The sequence below is a fragment of the Phoenix dactylifera genome, chromosome 1, assembly GCF_009389715.1.
Source record: "Phoenix dactylifera cultivar Barhee BC4 chromosome 1, palm_55x_up_171113_PBpolish2nd_filt_p, whole genome shotgun sequence".
Taxonomy (NCBI): Eukaryota; Viridiplantae; Streptophyta; class Magnoliopsida; order Arecales; family Arecaceae; genus Phoenix; species Phoenix dactylifera.
The window spans coordinates 11966775-11980711 of record NC_052392.1 but is presented as its reverse complement, the minus strand read 5'-3'; the positions used below and the strand labels follow the sequence as shown (position 1 = coordinate 11980711).

General features: G+C 45.3%; 1 protein-coding gene across 2 annotated transcripts; it reads right to left on the bottom strand.

Annotated features, from left to right (window-relative positions):
* Positions 1-956: 956 nt before the first annotated feature.
* LOC120110833 (probable E3 ubiquitin-protein ligase RHY1A) lies at positions 957-2147 on the bottom strand. 2 transcript variants are annotated; one of them, XM_039126660.1, is made up of 3 exons: positions 1837-2147; positions 1604-1722; positions 957-1465 (listed from the first exon to the last, which is right to left on the bottom strand). In XM_039126660.1, the coding sequence occupies exons 1-3, from the start codon at positions 1990-1992 to the stop codon at positions 1156-1158; spliced, it is 585 nt and encodes a 194-aa protein (XP_038982588.1). In that variant the 5' UTR covers positions 1993-2147; the 3' UTR covers positions 957-1155. The 2 variants fall into 2 exon arrangements, with proteins under 2 accessions (XP_038982588.1, XP_038982593.1); XM_039126665.1 differs by having other exon boundaries at positions 1604-1719; positions 1837-2131.
* Between the last annotated feature and the right edge of the window lie 11790 nt (positions 2148-13937).

Sequence of the window (13937 nt, the reverse complement as noted above, 5' to 3'; positions counted from 1 at the left end):
AAATAAGTTAGCCTTCTTCGACATTCATGAGTTTCACAAGATAAATTATATAAATACAATCATTTATGAAAGGTTTTCTTAAATTGTGCCATTTTTGACGGTTTCAATAATATACAAAATTCTTCTCAACACACGACAACTCCTTAGCTCGTTGTCGAGTTTTAACTAATAATGAGATGCTGTTTGTGATTATTGGCATCTGAATCTTCAAAAGTTCTCCTGCAACAAAGTCTCAACCAAAGTCCACGAAGACCTTGTAATCATTTTCTATGTTTAGTCTTTCATATTTACTTCATTAATTAACAATCATTTTGTTTGATGATTCCATAATCATAAACTTACACTCGTACTTATTGGTCTACATTTTGCACAATTCTTGGTAATTTTTTCAATAACAGGGCATTATATGATTTTATCCCACATCAGTAGACTAACAAAATGTCACACGATTCCCTCTCTTATTTCCATTTGGTGCATGAATAGAAGGTTTGTATCCGTGGGTGGACAATCAGAGACTTGTTTAATAGAAAAATAAAAATGATGAAGTTTGATATTGGAGTAGAAAATTCCTTCACAATCACAATACAATCTCTCTATTAGATAGAGTGGTCGAATATTCACCCAACACTACTTTTGAGGCAACATGGTCGCTGCATCAATGAAGTCACTCATGCACTTCATCCCTTAATTCAGCGATTCTCTGTATCTTCTCAATCCAACTACTTTCATCAGAGAAATTCTATTTTCAAGGTTGCAGCACCTCATCCACTCCATATGGATGGTTCAGTATTTCCAATCTAATTGTTCATATTTAGAGCTTAGAAGGAAACAAGATCAAGCAAATAGCATCAGAATTTTGATGTGAGAAATAGATATCGTTCTTGAAATTTATCAGCTATGGAAAACCACTCTCCTGTTCTTTGTTGTCCCCAACAACCTGATGCCTATTGGTTAGGGCAAACAATTAATAATTTGCATAAACTTCCCCTCTGGATAAACACTCAATAGATGAAAACCAGAGTCAAATTGGTGCCATAAAACTTAGAATTCACACTCGATCAGATTTTCAGTAGTGACAAGCAGCTTACAGCAGGATCATTCATGCAGTTCATTCACAAGCTTTTCATACTAGATGCTGCTCTCATCACTCCTTACCTAAGGAAAGACTGTCATTCTACAGCATGGGCAGTGGGAGCTGCTCTCCAGCCATGGCATCGCACAGTCCCAATGGAACCGGTGAGCGCATGGCAGATTAATTAGAATATCACCAGCCTTGAACTCCTCCAAGCAGACGGCACACTCTGCTTGCTCCGATGCCTTCCACCCCAGCTTGCTCCAACTAAACTTCCTCGTGCTCTTCTTCGAAGAGAATACCTCTCTTTGCGCCTTACCAAGGATCATGGGAGCTGCTCCCTCATCACCACCTCTACTCTTGACGGGTCCCATGCTTCCCATGCTATGGTGCCTTCAAGTAAGATTCCAGAAAGGAGATCATATATATCAGAAGAAAATAGATAGAAGTAGATCCAAGGATCTCATAAACCATATGGCATATATATGTATATATACAACAAGAATCATGCATGTATCTGACTGATTTCACCTTTTGATGGCTAAGCTTCTCTGGGCCCTAAGTTTCTCATCTAACCTCTCCTTGGCCTCTCGAGCAGCATCTCCAAGCGCCCCGTCCTGGAGTTCTTTGATTAAGGCGCTCCTTTGCTGCTAATTTAATGCATATTTTTTGGAAGACAAAGGTTGATTGATTGGAAAGTTGAAAATATTTGAAACAAGAGTAGAAGGTGGATCATGGAGCTCTAAATGGGTGGGCATGGTTACCATGAAGGTGCTGCCGATATGTGCTTCGTATCCTGTTGTATATAGACAAAAAGACGACCGCCTCGAACCGCTCGGCGAATCCGTGGATCCTCCCTGCCGCAACCGCCGCCGTCGAGCGCATTCTACACCTGGAAGCATCCCGGCCATGATCACCATGGATGCACCATAAGACCTCAAGGGAGCTATAAACACTTCATCTCAAGGGCTACTGTGAGAGGACACATGAGGAGGACATCCCTCAACTGGTCTCCTCTCAGTCGTAACCACCTTATAGGCCACTAAATGGCATGGAATTTATGTGATCCATGGGAGTTGGAGGCAGCCACAAGAGGGGCCAAAAATATTCTTGGGCCGAGGAGGACAGGGAACCTTCCTCGAAGGTTCCGCCGGAAAATAACAGATCCTTTATGCTGAGGCCCGTGCACTACATAGTGCTATGTATGTCGCCGTTGAAAATGGACGGCTATTAAACAACACATATCTCGTATATAAAAATAATATGATGATATGCGCTCGTGTATTGCCTTGTTTGATGGCCGTCCATCTTTCAAAAGCGGTCATCCATAGCTACACAGCTATAATACCGCGTAGGTAAAAAGAGACTCTTTACCTCTCCTTTTAGTCGTGACGATTCTTCTCCTTCTTCTATTTTTTTTCTTTTTTCCTTTAACCATAGTTTTGTTTTGCATGAGAGTACAACTTAGAACCTTTCTTTGGCACAAGAAGGGCTCGCATGAATAAGCGCTATATTATCAAATGGGTAAACTTTTTTCAATGATTGTGCTAGAGATATGGTTCGAATATAACACTTGCCAGAATGCCAAAGACTTGAGTATTAAGGATGGGGCTTGCTCTGTTTGTGCAGCCTATAAGGCTATAACCTAAAGATCCCTTCTAAGTTCTAAATTTAAAAGTGAAAAAAATAAAAAGCACACGGTAGTTTTTGCATCTAGACATGCATTATTATCCACAAAATAGCACAGATGCCCTGCTTCACTAGGCCTCCATCAATTTTGGGCCACAAAGCCTCGTTGGGCCTTTTGCATACTTGGAGAGGAGACCAGATGGGCTGGTATGTGGCATTCAAATCTTGGGCCTGGTTCAGGCCTGGCCAATCTATAGGTTTAACCCTCGAATTGCCAGAGCTTGTGCAGCTCTTTACTCTTCGAAATCCATGGTCCGGACTTCTTCTGCTCCTCCTCCTATCTTGTCAGTGGATATAATGCTTTGGGGTGCAAGATCTACTCTGATTTCTACAATAACTAATGTATAGATATACAAACAATGTACCAAAGATCATGCATCTCTGCCACAATACATTGCTATGAGAGCTTACGTTCTAAATATATAGTTTATATTACAAAAATATATATAAATTTTATAATTGGTACATTTTGAGGTACGAATAACTAATATCAGAATCTTGGAAGAACATTAATCCAGAATTCGGATAAGAGCCAAGATCACTTCTACATGGCCATAATTCTCATGAAAATGCTAATATTTGTATTCCATAATGTATGCAAGCAACGTATCAAAGTTCCCTGAAACTATGTAGAGCTGAAATAAAGGTTATGACATGGCTACTGAAGCTCCTTGACAATTCATTCTGTTGTTTTCCACTCTACTTTCGGAAAAGGAGAAGGGTTTTTCCCATATTTTTTTCACTTAGCTACTTTTGCTCCATTACCGAATCCAAAGACCTACGCATTGATGAATACCTCAAAACTTTCCTACGTGTTCTTCTTCCCCTCATTTCTCGGAGTTTGTCCCTCGCAAGCCCCTGTTCAGCCGTGCGGACGGAGTGTAGCTCATGGCAAGGAGTAATTAGCAACTGGAGCAAATGATGAGGGGTGCTGTGCATAATGGTGAATTTAGACCAAAGAAACTAAACTTTATTAACTATCTGCGCCGGGGCGGGGGGGGGGGGGGGGGGGGGGGGGGGGGATTTAGTCCCATATCGGCTAGAGCGGAAAGGTTCTGTGCCTTATAATGAGGAGGGTGAAGCCCTTTACTCACGAGGGCCCTTTTGTGGGACAAAACCGTGAGGGCATCCCTCCGTCAACGCTGGACGCACGGGCTGGAAATGTCTCCCCCCGTCAGCGCTGGACACGCGGGCCGGAGCGCTCAAAGCGGACAATACCTCGTGAGAGACGCATTCTCTTTCTCTGCTCGGCTCGGTTGGGGCTATGCTATTGCGTGGGCCCAAAAAACCCCGCAACAGATGGCGCGCCAGGTAGAAGCGCCCCTTGCCGCAGGCTACCCTCTAGGACTGTGGGGGCTGCGTCAGGGTAAAAGCCCGGCCCAGGACCTTCCCACTGGGGGGGCTGTGTTGTGGGGGGGCTGCCGAATTTAGTCCCATATCGGCTAGAGCGGAAAGGTTCTATGCCTTATAATGAGGAGAGTGAAGCCCTTTCCTCACGAGGGCCCTTTTGTGGGACAAAACCGTGAGGGCATCCCCCGTCAGCGCTGGACGCACGGACCGAAAATGTCTCTCCCTGTCAGTGCTGGACGCGCGGGCCGGAGCGCCTAAAGTGGACAATACCTCGTGAGAGACGCAATCTCTTTCTCTGCTCGGCTCGGTTGGGGCTTTGCCGTTGCGTGGGCCCAAAAAACCCTGCAACAGATGGCGCGCCAGGTAGGGGCGCCCCTTGCTGCAGGCTACCCTCTAGGACTGTGGGGGCTGCGTCGGGGTAAAAGCTTGGCCCAGGACTTTTCCGCTGGGGGGCTATGTTGTAGGGGGGCTGCTGAATTTAGTCCCATATCGGCTAGAGCGGAAAGGTTCTATGCCTTATAATGAGAAGGGTGAAGCCCTTTCCTCACGAGGGCCCTTTTGTGGGACAAAACCGTGAGGGCATCCCTCCGTCAGCGCTGGACGTACGGGCAGGAAATGTCTCCCCCCGTCAGCGCTGAACGCGCGAGCTGGAGCGCCCAAAGCGGACAATACCTCATGAGAGACGCAGTCTCTTTGTCTGCTCGGCTCGGTTGGGGCTATGCTATTGTGTGGGCCCAAAAAACCCCGCAACAACAATCAATACTAGCCTATGAAACTGAAAGATCAAAGCAAGGCTGCGGATAACGAATTTCTCGACTTCTAATCACACTTTGATGTTTTCAAATACATGTCATGGCAAGGGCATGGTGCACTTGTTACGTTTTTTTCTACTGTATTTAAACAATTACCACCTTGAAATACTTGATCAATTTGCGAGTCTAGCTCCTCCCACAACATCAACAGGGAATCCAGCTCCGCAAAAAAGTTGTTACAAGGAGGCACTTGGCGTGCAATTGTAAAGCATTTTAAAGATAGATGTCTAAACACCAAAGAAAGGGAGACTAGAAATTTCATCTTTTTGGCAAAATTCAACACATGCATCACATTTTAATATTACAAGGACAAACATGAGCCAGGACAGGAGAAAGTTATATCGGGTTTTATACCTTTCTAGTGTGAGAGAAGCAAATGAAACAGTTAACTCATGGGCAAGGTTAGTAACCAGCTATATCTACGGTTAGTTTGGTGCTAGCCTACAACCTGCGTTAGATTAGATTCTAGACATCCTTCAATTCATCATGATAGCTTATTTCTGTTGATTATTAGACATTTTGGCCAATTAAAATCTCCCATGTAGTCAAGTTGAAGAAAAAAAAAATCTCATAATTAACATCTTAGGTCCTCCACTCCTTTTGGAAATTTCTAACGATGGCACTTGTTTTGATCTATCTTATGCTACGTTAGACAATTGTTCTACTTGATTTGAAGCATAATCACTTTTACTTTTCTTTTTTTTTTTGTACATCGCGACTCACACATAACGGATGTGAGTGTAGCCCATAAAATCAGAAAGAAGCAGAAAATGCAAAAAAAACGGTACAGAGTCATATCCCTTCCAAATAACATCTCTCTAGAGTGATAGGCCGCATAAAAAGCCATCCAATTTACAGCACTATTAGCCTCTCTGTATTGTTTGGTTTCTCTTTCTCCGTTGACAAACTGTTAGGTTTATGACCCGATGTTACCCTAAAGCTTGTTTGCTTGGTTATCTATGTAGACCCTCCCCTATCCCTCTGCTTCCACACATCTTCTGCCACTCTCTCAGCATCATCTTCCACACTCTTAGCTTATCAGTCTTACAAATCTATTTTATTTTATAAGCAATTTCCAATATTAAAATGGTCTCTAACATTCTTAGCGGACGAGATTTTGTTCACCCTCTCCCTAGAAAAGTTCCGGAAGGTTGGTGTTCTCGACATTGTCAATTTGATGCCTAAACTTTCAGCGGAGAACAAAGGGAGCGTTGAGATCGTTCAAGGAGACGGAGGAGTTGGCACCATCAAAGTTTTCCATCTTCCCGAAGGTCAAAATCATCTGCTTGGTTTCCAACAGCAGCCATTACATATTTTTGAAAAGTATTACAACTATTATATTAGTACTTCCGAGATGATGTTTGAGAGGTCATTAGGTATTATAGACAGTTAAGACAAGTCCTGTTGCTTACAAATCTTTTGGTTCATAAATGCCATCATGAAAATAGAAATTATTTCCTGCATCTAAATTTTTTCTCTTATGCATTGAGATATTACTCTTTTTCTTAAAGTAATATTGTTATCTTTGAGTAATAGCATGGTTTTTGGGTATTTTTGTCCTCTATTTTCTTTTATAACGACCAATGATGACTATTATAATTGCTTTGATTTTGTTCCAGAATATCTAGTCTGAGACAAGATTAGGTAAATAAAGATTGTTATTTTAGTAATTCCCTTTGCAGTTAATATTGATAATTGTAGATGTTATTACAATGGGAAGAAAACAATTTTAAATGGCTATTATAATGTTATAACGGTCGTTATCTGATCATAAATGAACATAATAGTTGTTTTTCAACATTTCACTATCCATTCAAATAAATGATAACAGTTATTATCCAGCATTTTACCTGCCAACCTCCCGGCATTGTCAAACTTGTCTAACCCCCCAGCCATGCTGCCGATCCTCATAAAAAAGATTTCTGTTTCACTGAACTTTTTTTATACAAAAAAAAAGGAAACAGTACCAAAAAAAGAAAAGAGAAGAAAATAATTCCTCTACTTTGATCATGAGATGAAATTCAAAATTTAAAAATTCGTCCATACAAATATTAAATATTATTCAAAATTTAAAAATTAAATTTTAAAATTTAGATAATAATCGGCCCTGCCACTTGATTTCGGAGAACTTGAGTTATAAGTCATCCAATTATCCAAAATGTAATTCATCTTGGACTTGTAATTGGTCCTGTTGGAACATTGTGAATAATCATTCTATTGATTCACTTCTTTCCTCCTTCCCCACTTAGGTCTTGGGGTTTGTAATTCATTCTCCTCATTAGAAGTCAATGGGAGACCATCTTTATGCCCCATAAATGGATTCTCTTTTGAAACTTCAATGAAAAATATTTTTGAAACCTCAGCAACGGAAAATGCTAAAGAGATGAGATCCTACCTCCCCCTCCCCACAAACGCAAAAAAAGAAAAAGAGGCCACATTGGACCAAGTTCTCAAGTCACATTCGGCAGGCTATAAACTTGGGCCATCCTGCAATATGAAGCTTGAGATGGAGTATGAGACCGCAGATGATGAGCCTATCAGTGAGGAAGAGAAAATTTAGATTAAGCAGAGGTTTGTCGACATGTCCAAGGCTATGGAAACCTACTTGATTGCCAACCCTACTGCATATGCCCAACGACCCAAGACTTGAGAGACGAACTTAATTGGTATTATCGTTTGCTTAAATAAAGAACAAATATGTCGTATAGTCCTCCTTCCAATGAAGGGTACTGTTGCTGGAAATTGGACCCGGGGGCGGCCGCAAACCGAGGAGGAGGAGCTCCGGCGAACACTGGCGGGCGGCGATCCGTCGGCGAGCGGCGTCCTCCGTGGGGGGCCTGCAAAAAGCCGGTGGCCGGGGTTTCCGGCGCCGGCCCTCCGATGCTTAAGTCAGAGGGGGGCTTAATTTTGGAGAAGGGGAGGGACTGTATTTCCCAGTCCGAAGTTCCCTTTTGGGAGGAAGAAGCCCTCTTTTTTATAGGGAGAGTGGTAGGGTTACCTGTGATGTGACTGGGCGAATTAATGGGTTACCGTCACGATTGGACGTGGGCGTGTGAAGTAATGAGTTGCCGTGGATGGCCCGTTCCCATCATGAGAGGAGATGGCGCGTAGCCAGAGCTTGCTTGTGGCGCGCAATGCAGTACATTTTTGGGAATGGTGAGGCGTTGACAGTCGTAGCAGGGTATGGTCCCTGATTGATATGTCATAGCGTGGCCGGCAAGTAAAGCATGGTGCGGTGAGGCTGCTGCAGGGCATGGCCGCAGCATATAGACAACGAGGTCGGCCTTCTGAGATCAGCTCGGCCTTCTATGATTAGCCTTCTGTGCTTGGCAGCCTTCTGGATGAGCTCAGCAGCCTTCTGGATGAGCTCGGCGGCCTGGATGAGCTCGGCAGCCTTCTGTGCTCGGCAGCCTGGATGAGCTCGGCCTGGATGAGCTCGGCAGCTTCTGTGCTCGGCCTTCTGGGCCTTAGCCTTCTGAGCTCGGCAGCTTCTGTGCTCGGCCTTCTGGCCTTAGTCTTCTGAGCTCGGCAGCCTGGATGAGCTCGGCAGCTTCTGTGCTCGGCCTTCTGGCCTTAGTCTTCTGAGCTCGGCAGCCTGGATGAGCTCGACAGCTTCTGTGCTCGGCCTTCTGGCCTTAGTCTTCTGAGCTCGGCAGCCTGGATGAGCTCGGCAGCTTCTGTGCTCGGCCTTCTGGCCTTAGTCTTCTGAGCTCGGCAGCCTGGATGAGCTCGGCAGCCTTCTGTGCTCGGCGGCCTGGATGAGCTCGGCCTGGATGAGCTCGGCAGCTTCTGTGCTTGGCCTTCTGGCCTTAGTCTTCTGAGCTCGGCAGCCTGGATGAGCTCGACAGCTTCTGTGCTCGGCCTTCTAGCCTTAGTCTTCTGAGCTCGGCAGCCTGGATGAGCTCGGCAGCCTTCTGTGCTCGGCGGCCTGGATGAGCTCGGCCTGGATGAGCTCGGCAGCTTCTGTGCTCGGCCTTCTGGCCTTAGTCTTCTGAGCTCGGCAGCCTGGATGAGCTCGACAGCCTTCTGAGCTCGGCTTGCATGAGCTCGGCTCGGCCTGCATGAGCTCGGCAGCCTGGATGAGCTCGACAGCCTTCTGAGCTCGGCTTGCATGAGCTCGGCTCGGCCTTCTGAGCTCGGCTCGGCCTGCATGAGCTTGGTCTTCGGAGCTCGGCAGCATGGATGAGCTCGGTAGCCTTCTGAGCTTGGCTTGCATGATGAGCTCGGCTCGCATGAGCTCGGCTCGGCCTGCATGAGCTTGGCTCGACCTTCTGGGTTCGGCCTGTATGGTGAGCTCAGGCTTGTTGTCAGATTTGGGTGCTTTAATTGTACGTGGGGTGGTCTATTTTTTTCCCCAACACTACCCCCCGACTTCCGAGTTCGAGCTGCTTTTTGGCTCGGGCGAAGGAAGTAGTCCAGTTGTCGATCATCCTGTAACATAGCCAAATATATATGGAGATGTGCGTGCCAAGTAGGGTGTACCTCTCATGCAGTTGGAGTCAAGTGCTTCAGGTCGACTCAGCAGTCTTCTTTGGCTTGTGGTCGACTCAGCTCTCGAGAACGTCGAGACGACGCGACAGATCTTCCGCGTCGCACTTCTCCCAGCTGACAAGGCGAAAATTCAGGCCATGAGCCCTTTTTTTGAAAGTGAATCCTAGGTTCTTCGGTGTTAAGCATGCTGATTTTTTTTTTAAAAAAAACTATGGCTGAACCTGATCGGGTTGCCTACGTACCCCTTTATAAAGGGGATCAAGCCATACGTAGTTCTTTTTAAGTTTTAAAACGCAGCGGAAAAATCGAATCAAACAATTTAATTCATGCATGCTTACAAGATCAAATCTAGAAATCAGCACCTTAAGAACACATAGGATTATGCCGGAATCGTTTAAACAATTATGCTAAAACTTTCATGCATGATTAACTATCAGATCTGAAACTTAAGAACTCTATTCCGATTAATCTCCGAATATCCATTGAATGGATTCTGGAGATATCTCCGTGAGGAGCCCCAAAAGAGGGTAAAACCTCGGGGAATCAGACCTAGATCTTGACACCATAATAAAAGATTAATGTAGGATTAATACCTTTTATGATGGATGAAACGTGTGGATCTGATCCTCGACTTCGCAGCCACGCACACGAATGGCCTCTACGAGAAGTCCACGCGAAGTTCCTGAAGAGATCCAATTCTGCGGAAGTGCTAGCTTGCGCAGAATTTCTTGAGGCTGAAATTTGATCTTCCAAACGCTATCAACTTTTGATCCGCCTTCTTGGAAGAACTTGGAGGAAAGGTTTAAAGGGATTGAAGAGGACTTAGATCTGATCTAAAGACTCTTATCAGGGACCCCTAACACTAATGACGCGATGGACTTAGAGGAGGAAGAAGTCAGCTAGATTGAATGCAGAATTTTTCCATGCAAGAACTAGGGTTCCTCTATTTTCTTTTCCCTTTTTTCTTCTACTTTTTCTCTCTTTTTTCCTTGAATTCGACCACCAGATGATGGAGGTCCTTTTAATGTTGCTCTCCTACCTAACTTCATGCCAACCATCCCATATTTGTGGAGGATTTTGTAGGGTTTTGAATTTTGAATTCAAAATTCAAGTTCATGTGCCATTACATGATGAAGCTTGATCTAATCTAAACCATTCATCATGTTGCCACTTTCCTCTTTTAATTTCGAAATTTTCATGCCCCCAAATAGATTAGAGGGTCACGTGGTGATTTTGTGATGATTAAATTCGAAATTCAACCTTAATTAGAAGTGAGATAAAGATAAGGATGACATATGTCATGAAGAGAGAGAATTTGATCTTATCCCATTTTTTTCATGAATTTATCTCTCCATTTCGACCCATCTAATAATGAAAGAGGTCCCTGATGTTGCCAAGTGTCCCATGGCACCATTAAATAAATTAAATTAATTTTTAATCATATTAAAAATCAATTTATGGCGCCATGTATGGATATGTGACAAGTGGATTTCAAGATCCGAACAGTTTCAGATCAAACCCATTTAATTTAATTAAATCCTAACAATTAGAATGATCCAATTACCATGGGTTGAACCTAATCCAATTAGGTCAATCCCTAATTAAGCACAAATTTAATCTAATTTAATTTGGTCAACCTAAGTCCTCTTGATTCAGACCTAATCCAATCAGGTCAAAAACTCTGATTGAGCCCAGAATTGAATCTAATTCAATTTGGCTCATCCTTGGTCTAATTACTCAATCCAATTGAGTTCATTAGCAATCTAATTACTAATTAATCCTCCGATAATTACTTTAATTATTTTATAAGATAATTTGCCAATCGAATTGACCAAATTACCCCTGAATGATTCTTAATCATTCATTAGCCTTCTTGATCAATCAGGAATCTTCTATGCGTGTGACCTCATAGATTCGAACCTAAGCCGGTAGTATAGGAACGACTTCCTACACTAATCGATGTGACCATCTAGTAATGGTACCCGACGTCCGAATAGGCCGAATATATGCGAAGCAAATATTCTGGAACCCTGAACTATGGTTACTGTATAATTCAATTCCTTTGACTCTTAATGCCAGGATGACTTAGAGCTCACTGTCAACCCTATAATTAGTACATCCATTATGTGATTAACTTTAGATATCCCGTGACTCCTCACTGGGATTACCCTGGCCAAGGTTTTGCTAAATTAATCACAAGACATTATTCCTGTTTCCAGGAGGGGTCAATTCCATCTTGACTCACAACTGACTACGCAAGTACTTGACTGCACCCAGTGACCTTCCGTCACTGAATTAGAAATTCAGGTAGTCCGGTACCAAAGTACAGTGAGTTGCTTGCTAGTCACAGGTTGCGGTCTCAGGTCAGAGGGCCAAACTTATACCTATATCCACTCGGAACATCTCTCGACAGTAGAGCGTTTCGGAATTGGTCACGTTCAGTGAAATGTACTCCTACACTTCACCTGTATGGCATACCAGTGTCTCCACATTACTTGGTTAAGAGGACAACCAACGTATATGTCACACAACGACCTAATCTCGATAATGTTATCGTCCTAGTAACAACATATTATTTGGTCGCGAACAAGTTTAAGGACTCAAAGATAAATCCTCCTTTATCATAACATAAGTCCTAAGGACTTCATCATATAAGAGTTCATTTGAAGATGAAATGATGAATAATGCCAAATAATACTTTATTAATTTGTCAATTTATTTACAAAATTCAATCATCAATATGCTGACGATTGACATTTAGGATACAATTCCCAACATTTTTTACTGTCGGAGTCGAGCGTCTCACGCCGAGGTCGGCAGCTTTGCTCCTCGACTAACTTTTGTGGACGCTCTTTTGTTCGGGGTCCGCTTTCTAGGGACGCCGGCACAATAGGAGAAATAGGTGCCATTGGAGATCTGTGTGGGCGTTGTTTTGTTGTTATCCACGAACATTTTGGGGGTGCTTTGTTGTCAATCACGAACGTTTTGGGGGGCCGCGAAGGTACTACCCCGTCATCCCGAGGTCGAGGGAGCTCGGGCTCACTGTCGACTCGTCGGGGCATCTCGACCTTAGTCGAGGAGGCGCTACGGGGGGCCGCGAAGGTACTACCCCGTTGTTGGTGTTGAGCGCCACGGAGGGCCGCGAAGGTACTACCCCGTCTTCCCGAAGTGTCGAGGGGTCTGGGACGCACTGTCGACACTCGGGGCATCTCGACCTTAGTCGAGGAGGCGCTACGGGGGGCCGCGAAGGTACAACCCCGTTGTTGGTGTTGAGCGCCACGGAGGGCCGCGAAGGTACTACCCCGTCTTCCCGAAGTGTCGAGGGGTCTGGGCACGCACTGTCGACACTCGGGGCATCTCGACCTTAGTCGAGGAGGAGCTACGGGGGGCCGCGAAGGTACTACCCGTTGTTGGTGTTGAGCGCCATGGAGGGCCGCGAAGGTACTACCCCGTCTTCCCGAAGTGTCGAGGGGTTTGGGCACGCACTGTCGACACTCGGGGCATCTCGACCTTAGTCGAGGAGGCGCTACGGGGGGCCGCGAAGGTACTACCCCGTTGTTGGTGTTGAGCGCCACGGAGGGCCGCGAAGGTACTACCCCGTCTTCTCGAAGTGTCGAGGGGTCTGGGCACGCACCGTCGACACTCGGGGCATCCCGAACTTAGTCGGGGCATCATTGGAGATACATACAGGAGATGGACTTCGTTGGCGATCGTGCGCCCTTATTCGGAGCGAGGCGACGTTGGAGATAGGAATACCCGTAGGTCGTTTTTTGGATTCTCCGACCTGAAAATAGATGAAATATTGAAATTATTTGAAGCCAAAGTGGCGTCCTATACCTTTTGGAGATATTTTGATGGCTCTCGAGCTTCGAAGTCCCTCAGGACTTGGCTAAGCACCGGTCTTCTTTGGCTCGATTTTCTGGGAGGTGTTCTGCGCTCGGGCTTCTGAGCTCGGCAGCCTGCTCAGCTCGGCTTTCTGAGCTCGGCTTGCATGAGCTCAGCTCGGCCTTCTGAGCTCGGCTCGGCCTTCTGAGCTCGGCCGCATGGATGATGAGCTCGACTCAGTCTTCTGAGCTCGGCTCGGCTCTCTGAGCTCGGCCTGCATGATGAGCTTGGCTCGGCCTTCTGAGCTCGGCGGGGGCTTCGGTGATGGCAACGCTCTGAAGGAGAGCAACGTCGCGGGCGCCGTCCTGAGGACTTACGCCCGTGAGGAGGGAGTACATGCTGGTTTCTTGCTGCCGGAAGACAGAAGACTTGAAAGGATAATGGAATTTAATGGGGCTGTACCCTTTGCCACAGAGGCTCACAATCCCATTTTAAAGCTCCATAACTCCTTCTCCAGACCTCAGCTTTTATTTCTCTTTTCCTCCAACTCGTTGACGTGAGACTTGGGCTACTACTTCTCACTAATTGCCCCCACATACGTCGTTGCAGCGGGAGCCATGCCTGATTCGAGATGGCTCGAGAGAAAGTTTCTTCCTCTGCTTAATATGAACCCGTGGAGGCGGCACAGGAGGGGCCTC

Bases quoted from the DNA above. Each gene is read 5' to 3' on its own strand.
- LOC120110833 (XM_039126660.1), bottom strand. From the start codon at position 1,992: ATGGTGATCATGGCCGGGATGCTTCCAGGTGTAGAATGCGCTCGACGG. The intron at 1,723-1,836 runs GTAACCATGCCC...GCATTAAATTAG, and splicing joins ATATCGGCAGCACCTTCATG to CAGCAAAGGAGCGCCTTAAT. The intron at 1,466-1,603 runs GTGAAATCAGTC...TCTTACTTGAAG, and splicing joins AGAAGCTTAGCCATCAAAAG to GCACCATAGCATGGGAAGCA.